The 9164-nt window shown below is 35.8% G+C and overlaps 1 protein-coding gene across 2 annotated transcripts; it reads right to left on the bottom strand.

Moving 5' to 3' along the window:
* Positions 1–936: 936 nt before the first annotated feature.
* pdcb (phosducin b) lies at positions 937–4714 on the bottom strand. Of its 2 annotated transcripts, none has more exons than XM_086088818.1 (4): positions 4552–4714; positions 3518–3564; positions 3186–3334; positions 937–2476 (listed from the first exon to the last, which is right to left on the bottom strand). In XM_086088818.1, exons 2-4 carry the CDS (start codon positions 3558–3560, stop codon positions 1961–1963), a joined length of 708 nt encoding a protein of 235 aa, XP_085944944.1. In that variant the 5' UTR covers positions 3561–3564; positions 4552–4714; the 3' UTR covers positions 937–1960. The 2 variants fall into 2 exon arrangements, with proteins under 2 accessions (XP_085944944.1, XP_085944945.1); XM_086088819.1 differs by having other exon boundaries at positions 3204–3334; positions 4552–4713.
* Positions 4715–9164: the final 4450 nt, after the last annotated feature.

Below are 9164 nucleotides of genomic sequence, written 5' to 3'. Positions count from 1 at the left end.
ATAACTTTGGATGGAAGACCTACAACTTCTTGTTTAATGACTCTGACATATGCTTTAATTTTGTGGAAGAGGTGATCTAGTTTGGTCTTTTAATTTAATTTTATTTATGTGCATCCATTCTTTAAGACAAGTTGAGTCAGAGACCAGTTGGCTGACGTGTTCCAACACGTCAAGAAAGTCTTGGTTTAAAAATAATCTAATAAATCTTGGGCATGTGAAATGTTATCAGCTTGAGGCTATGCAAGCCGTGTCAGATGTGGTCGCGTGAAAACACCGACTCATGTACATCTTCAAAGAAATATTTGTAACTGGCAAAATTGAAACGGCTGTAATTAGAAATCAAGTGCTATTCCACAGGCAATAGGTAATAACATTACGGAATCTTTTGGCATAAATCTACATAAATAGACAAATATAATTATTGGCACAACCACAAAAGGCAGAATCACGTGATTATGTTGACATGCATTTGGTCATTTATTTTCTACCAAAAGGATAAAGCTGGCTATGGTGGTTTGCTTGCAGCAGATGCATAAATGTAATATGCCTTGTTAATATGGCAGTGCTTCAATTACAAATTTGTTATTTGGTATGTGACAGTCTTTACTCAAAACTGGCCCAAATAAATTACTATTTCAACATAATTTATAATTATTTTCTTGGGTGATGATTGACTATGATCATTTTAAGCCATAATAAATATCAATGGAGGTGGATTAGGACAGTCTAGACGTTGGTGCGAGTAAAGGGACAGCTGTTAACAAAGCATTATGTTAACCTCATTTGCTAAATCCTCTCAAACTCTCCACGGATATAAACAATGACAACATTGTATAGGACTTTAATATTATACAATGTTGGAAGAATGGCAAATTGATTAGGCCAGGCGCGTCTCTTGAGTCTTGACCAAAAGACAAAACAGACCAAACAGAATAGTGACCCTGGTTAGACATAAAGATTTAATAAATGCTTAAACCTTCCATTAATCTATTTTCTATACAGCCATCCCAGTTGACTTCGGGCGAGAGGAAGGCTACACCCTGACTGCTCAACACCCATTCACAGGCACATGTAAACAAATAACCTTTCGCAATCACATACACCTGTGGACATTTAAACAATGTGCTTATTTGCAATGTGGGAGAGTACTCAGAGAGAGAGAGAGATAATGCAACCACTGCAGAAACACTTTATGATGTTCCTCTTCATAAAAATGTTTATGTACCGCAACATTTTGCAAAATACCGCAATGCTATCATTTCTGCACTTAGTGCCCCTGAAGGAATGTGATTATGTGATTGGAGTAAATGAAGCAAAATTGAAATTTCATGTTGTTTTATTGTTTTGAATTATGACGAAATTATAATTATCAACATATATAATATACTGTAATAATTCACATAACGTGATGTTGATGATGTTCTGCAGATCATTCTACTAAATATTCTACTATATACACAACATACTTTATGTTCCATTCGATTCATATCTCATTTATCCTGATGTTTTTACAACAGTTTCCACATCCACACTTCTTTGGTAAATTGTACCAGAAACAGCCCTTTGGTTAACTATCAAAACAATTTGAAGGACCTTAGTACAAATTCAGGATTTATAAATCAATCCAGTCCAGTACTTTCAAATATTGCATTATGCACATCTTCATTAAGTGTAATATGACAAATATTCGAACATAAAAGAAAAACAGTTTACCATATTGGTTAAAGTTATATTAACACAAAAGGTTTGTTTGGGCAATGGTGCTTTTATATTTTAAATACAAACTCCATACAAATTAAGCCAAACCAGATTTGGGAAGCCTTCGTTAATGGGATGTTAAGCAACCTCTCAAACACAGATTTAGTCCTTTTAGCATATACAAATAATGCTAATTAATGCTACATACAACAACACAACCAGACAACTTTTTTTTTGTTCCCCAGCAGCCACAAATGATTGTTTACTCCACATCATTCTCCTCTTCATCATCCATCATCGGCATTTCTTTCTCTGGCAGCAAGCCGTAACTGTTGAGGAAGGCCTCGACATCTGTAGCAAAGAACTCCTCGTTTAAATGCTGTGTGCAGGCCAAGAAGTTCCCTAGCAGTTCACCTGCCTTGTAGACCAAAAGCGTCGGCAAGACCTCATCTGAGAATCTCTCAGCAGCACCTGAGGAAACGGCGTCAATCCTGCAGAATTTAACAGTGGGATACTCTGTGGCCAGACAGTCGAGGCAGTTGTTGACCTCTTCGCAGCCTTTGACTCCAATCTTGTAGATGTGCACTACCACCACTGTGCTGTGATGTTCCTTCTCGATGACTTCAAGGAACGCCTCCCCGCTGTCCAGGTCGTGCACACCTTCAAACTTCGGACCAAAGCTGAGCTTGTCATGCATTTCCTGCATGCATTGCTTTCTGTATTTTTTAAGACAGCCCTCGTCTTCTTCCTTAAGCATCTCATACTCTTGCACACTCATCTGAAAAGGATTCGAAATGCATTTGTAAAAGATTAGCTTGTTTATTAAATGTTTATTGCGATTTTGCATGGAAAAACAACCATGACCAGCAACACGAGAATATCATTTTCAGATCTATATGGCAACAGCAATATACATAAACAACAAATGCAAACATGCAGCATGATTCATTGAGAAATAGATGCAGCCATGTAGATAAACAAAATTTGTGAAGAACGCCATTTATGCCCCAATGCATAATTAAGAAATTGGCATATCCCAATATACTGACTATATATAGGGTTTGTTACTATTTTACTTCCCTACACGGAAGAGAACATACATCCGTTTCTCACTACTCGGTTTAACCTTTTTTCATCACAGCACCACCTGCTGGAACTGGCAGGGAGTTACCTCACTTACCCACTTGCGTCAACCTAAATTTTGTGTGCCCCCACTTTTCTAAACACTCGCTGTAAACTGAAAAATGACTGAAAATGACACCACAGATTACAAGTGGAAAAATGGCGGCCCCCGAGATGGATAAAAACAGGTGGATTTTGCTGCTTAACTCATACTCCACAAATTCGATATTAATCAGAATTTCGACTAGTGGGCCTGCATAGAATATACTGTATTATTGTAAAGAAAATTTTGGGGTTGACTTTTCCTTGAATGAAATGTGAAGTTTTTCATTCATCTTTGACACTGTTCAAAGCAAAAAATATACCTTGCGATTGAGATTTACCCGAGAATCGTCCTTTGTCCGATGAGGGGATGACATTTGTCTGAGCAGTTCCCGTTTTGCAGGTGGCAGGTTTTCCTGGTCCATACTCTCCAACTTAAATCTCCTCCAGTCATTGATAACACCCTTGGGACCTTTTGAAATATTGACAAATTGTATTTAATTGGGTTTGACTACTTGTACAAGTACTAACTGCAGAAGAACAACACATATATCACTTTGATTATCTGTTATATAGGCTATCTGCAAACAATGTGTACACAAAACCCTCAATGTTATAAAATAAAATACAATGGTTTGAACACTGTTTCACTCACCCGTGTGGGTTGCTGTTTCTTCCAAGTCAATCTGGTCACACATGTTTCTGTGTAAAGCAGAAGCGGGGGGAGTTAAATTTTCCAAACTAGGAGATGGCGGTTGGCACGATAATAGCTACCAATATGCAAGATCATATTGCAATAGTGATTAGATAGTTTTATAAAACTCCAGATTTGTTTATACAGTGATTCACATTATATTTAATTAAATTAATGCTATCTAAGAGGATTAGTTGACTGTAGCGGGTCTCTCTGTGGCTTTGTTAGTCTTCATAGGTACTGTTTGAAAAAACAAAAAACATACCGTATGTCCAATAACTTTTTCCAAATAATAAGAACAATTTATGCATTGATGCATTGAATAATATAAAATGTAAGTCATCCTGCCATTAAACAGCATGATACTATGTGAAGTATGAAATGTAGTTGCATTATGCCAAAGTTGCCAACGACTTAGTGGATCTTAAATTTTCCTGTCACAATTAGACCAGTAGATTGATTTTCATTAAAACCTCACTGTATTCAATTATCAATCTCCAGTGTTTCAATTAATATCGTCCTTCCTTCTTGGGTGCAGCCATAAAGCTGATCTGGGCTGATGGTCTTTGTCACTGGGTGAGATTTATCTTGATTAGTTCTAGCTGGAACACGTGTCCAAATTGTGTATGAATGTTTCATTGTTTAAATTCCGGATATCTTTGAAAGAGAGAATTACACAGTGAGTTCTTTGAGGAAAGATGGACCCATGACACAGGAGCATAATAAACTGTTCTTTGTTCTTAGATTTAGTTGAATACTGTACAACAATCCATAAATTATTTAAATCTATCTGTATGATACTCAAGTCAACTTTAAATTTTAAATATAAAGTGCTTGAATAATTGAGAGGAAAATAGCATTAAATGCCCCTAGAATTAAAGTTTAAAAGTAAACATATAGGCCTACTGTTAAATAGAAAGCATGTACAATAAACCATGCATTAATAATAAAGTTGTACAATAATACTGATGTAGAATTTGAATGATTTTTCCTACCTTTCACAACGATATCTTGAGTTGGTGCGCTAAGTAACTTCACACTAGTCTGCACTCAATTCACTTCACAGAGTTGTCTGTTGCTGCTTGGCGAGTGTCTTTGCGTGCATGCGTAGGTTCTATCCAGCCAATGAGCAGGGTCTAATGGAGATTTCAAAAAAGACGCTATAGACCTAACGGAAATAGATCCTAAGAGGATTTCCCTTCAGGAATTAGAAGCCTCTACTTGATACAGGTCCAACTACCCGAGAGAGAGAGAGAGAGAGAGAGAGAGAGAGATAGAGAGAGAGAGAGAGAGAGACAGACAGAGAGAGAGAGACAGAGAGAGACAGAGAGAGACAGACAGAGAGAGAGAGACAGAGAATAATTAATATTATCCTCAATGCTGCAGCTGAGTTGGTGTTGCCTTTCAGTCTTCCCCCTCTTGACACATCACGTCCTAAAAGAGAAAAAAATCACAAGAGTTCACTTAAACAAGAACTATATGTCTTCAAGTTTTAAATGAATTTCTCTTCAAGTTTTAAATGAATGTCTTGTTTGTGATTCAACGAAGTGTCTTACAGGCATTCCAACATTCACACGAAATAAACACATGATGGGAAGCTTGCAAAACAAAATGCACCTCTAGCTAAGGATGCTTCATCACGCGGCTTGTCAACACAAAAATCACACTGTTGTCCCTGAGCTTTATCTAATGGTTTTGATTCGCTCATGTAACTAATTGCGCTAACCAAAATATTAGACAGCTCTAATTATGATGCAGTACATTGCTACACCAAACATATTGTTAAATGAATATCTCTCAGACGGTTTCATTTAAAACTGAATAAACATACATTTTATCTTTGCAAAGGAGGATTATTTGAGATTTGACATCGTTGTGTTGTGCAAGTAGTAGTAGTTGATGTACTGTACTGCAGTGTACATCCCATCTTTGTTTTCACCTCTGACTTCACACATTCACCGTAAAGAGAGTTGCAAAAGTGGATATTTGAAAGGAAATTCTACAATGAACCATTTTACTTGGATTAAATTAAATTGCCCAATTGTAAAATGAGCTTCAGTCAAATGCTGAATCATCAAACATTTTCTGATTCACGTTGGGGAATTGTTTGACTTCTGTGTTGTCGTCTTTCTGCCCTTTTGTGCCCTGTATTTATTGGCTTAAAGGATTAGCAGACTTTTTAAATTTAAGCACACAGAAGAGCCGTGCATGTCAGGTGGGGTTTTCATCATCTCATTCTCTCACTAAGCACTGGATGCTTAAAATGGAATACAGTACAGCAGATTATTTAGAAGAGTATGTTCCAAGACCTGACCATGCTTAATAAGCCTTGCTCTTAAAAAAAAATATATATATATAAAAATCTCTACACCAGTGAAAATAAGTCTTTGCCAGATATTTAGATAGCTTTTTTGTTTTGTTTTAAATCCCAATTACAAATGTGATCATAGATCAATGGATCACCACCTTTATGAACTCTACTGTACAGTATTATATGTCATTTAATTACACTAGAGGTCAGCACATTACCTCCATGCGTCAAAGCTCAGGATATTTGTTTCAAAGACATGCAACTATTTCCTGGTATCAAAGCATATATATATATATATATATATATATATATATATATTACGCCGAGGCATAGTAGGTATCTGTTACATATAACAAATTACAAGCACCCAAGATACAAATTTAGCACAAAATTAGCTTATTCTCATGTACTCATAATTTCATGTTGGACATTACTGTCAATGTATTGTTATTGCATCAATCATCATACCTGGAAACAGTATGAAAGAGGGTGAAAATTTGCCAAATTCCAATTGTACTGACTGGTACAGTGGCCCAAAACTTTCTTTAAAGGGGACATAAAATAGTGGTGTTATGGAAAATGTACTTTTTAATTGCTTATCAAAGTGTGAAAAGAAATAGCCAAGTAAATATTTTATGTAAGATGCCTATTTCCAAGAATGTTTATACTTTATAAGCAAGCCATTCAGAATTTTGTGTTGTTGTTTTTTATTCTCTATTTAATTAACAAAAACAAAAAAATCTTTAACAAAAAAAAGTTTTTGACTTCATAAGAATATGAGAACTTTCTCCCTACCAATTACTCATATTTACCTACTTATTCATCTTTAAAAAAAAAAATCAGACTTATTATTCTTTGCAGAGCAATTTAGTAAAACGATATTGAAGGGCTGTAATTTTCCTTTGACCTGTTGCAGATGGATTTCCCCCCCCTCTTCTGACACATTTATCACCCTTGTGAGTGCAAAGGATTGAGATCCTTCCAATGTTTTGACAACTCCAGGCTATTGCTATATGGCTATATGGGAGACTGGCCAAAATTCCATTCAGCTTCACAGGACTTTCTCATAGTCTGACTCAGGAGTTTTCACCCGCTGGATCTCACATAGCACAGAGAAAAGACATTTGCATCTCTTAATGGTATGTTTGTCTTAATTTGCGTATCATTGGCGTTGGGCTCCTATGTCACAAATTGATACATTTCCCTTTAAAAAAAATATATTTTTTAATTATTATTATTTTTACAAATCTAAGCTATTCGTCAGTCCATGTGTAGGTGTTGTCATTCATTCATTCATTCGTACAAATTATTGACGAATCTAAATAGTTGAAAATGGCTTATACTCTTTCCTGATGCAATGTGTCTGCCATCTTGATTCTGTTGGCGCCTCGCAACAATGGTATCATAAACATGACTTGTTCAATCAGGTGTATGAATCTAATATATATATATATATATATATATATATATATCAGCTTCAGTATGTGCGCATGAATGAGCATGTCAGAACAGGTCACATGCATGCACAATTCCAGTAAAATATTTTCTTGCAACTTGGATTACAGTCAGAGACACATTTTATTCATCGCCTGTTCCTTCACTCTATTCTAGCATCTGTGCATTATTTTCAATGTCAAATTTCTATTGTAAAGAAAATGTTTAGAGTTTGGACTTGGGTAGTATCCAACACGACGACGATGATGATGATGATGATGATGATGATGATGATGATGATGATGATGATGATGATGATGATGATGATGATGATGATGATGATGGAAACCTTTGACATGTTTGAATTTCATTACACACATATGATTAACCGTTTCACTGACTCACTGAGTCTCATTGTTTTGAGTTCACCATTGTAATTCATTAATAAACATTGTTCAACCAAAAGTAATACAGCATTACTTGCCAGCCTTGTTTGACTGATTGAATATTCAGTGAACATGTGTGTTATCTGTCACTGTATCCACGCAGTCCACTTGGAGGTGCTATAGGAACACAAAAACAAACTACAGTATAGAGGATTGTACTCATGCACAGTAACCAGCATATCTATAGGGAGCCATAAAGGGTTGAAAAATGGTGACGTGATGACTGTCAGGGGCCTCGTAAAAAGCGGATTTTTAACTTGCGGCACTGAAATGGTGGATCCCAAATGTTTTCTTTTTCCCACAGGGCCTCAAATCCCTGGCAGCGCTTTTGCATGCCTGTAAGAAATAAAAACAGTTCATACTGACATCAATACTCTCTTCTTTTGAAGTAGATTAGGCTCACTCTACCTAAACAAGTCATCAATAAGACATTTTCTAAATTTGCTTCTTGTTAAAATGACTGTCCTCACAATCCCTGATTACAGAGATGTACTTTAGATCATCTTGAAGAAAATCTCCTCCACAAGAAAGACATATTCCACGCTGCCATTCACTTTTGTCACTTGTGCACCCTTCAACCTAACCACTGTGAAATGGAATACTGGAATACAGTACAACAAAATATAAAAATAAAACTCACCTCATTCATCCCAATATCATCGTTTAAAAAGTTAGTGGGGTAATGTTTTTAGCCTATTATTAACTTCCTTGATGCTCTGATGTAATGTAACATAATGTATTGTGTAAATACATATGTTACTATATCACATTTCAGAGCTTGTTGTAAATGTTTTGTATTGATTGTATTTTTATTGTATTTTATTTGTATTGATTGTATTTATTTGTATTAAACTACTGGTGTTGTTGTATTGGACAGATAGACTGTGGGAAGTGGGGTGAAAAAAGCTTCTGTTTTCAAGTTTTGTGAGCACCATTGGGGCTGGTGGTGAAAAATTGCAAAAATTTGCCCTTTTCACATGCGCAAATGTGGCACAGGAGCGAGTACTATTCTGCTAAACAATCAGTTGCATGGCTCCAGGCTGCCGTTAAATGTTGGCATTTTGCCCCTAAAATTAAAGACGACAATATTTTTCATCTCATCGCACATGTACAACCAGTAAGTTTGCTGATTTAAAAAAAAAAAACTTTAATATTTTTGAATTGTCCTAATACTGAACACACATTCTACTTAACAATTAGCATTTCATTATTATCCCCCCCCCCAAAAAATGCAATAAGGGGCACATAAGGTATTATAAAATCAAATTATTATGACATAATCACATAATTAACACTTTGCAGTACATACGAATATTATACGTCCCAACAAGGTTGAACTCTCTCATAGCCCATTTCTGCAACTATCCACTCATAACTAAAATTATTTCAATATTAGTATTTATCATGCTCAGTATTT

This window comes from Leptonotus elevatus, chromosome 11, assembly GCF_054856555.1.
Source record: "Leptonotus elevatus isolate MCC_2025b chromosome 11, RoL_Lele_1.0, whole genome shotgun sequence".
NCBI classification, from domain to species: domain Eukaryota; kingdom Metazoa; phylum Chordata; class Actinopteri; order Syngnathiformes; family Syngnathidae; genus Leptonotus; species Leptonotus elevatus.
The sequence above is the reverse complement of the archived record's forward strand: the minus strand, read 5'-3'. Positions and strand labels throughout refer to the sequence as shown.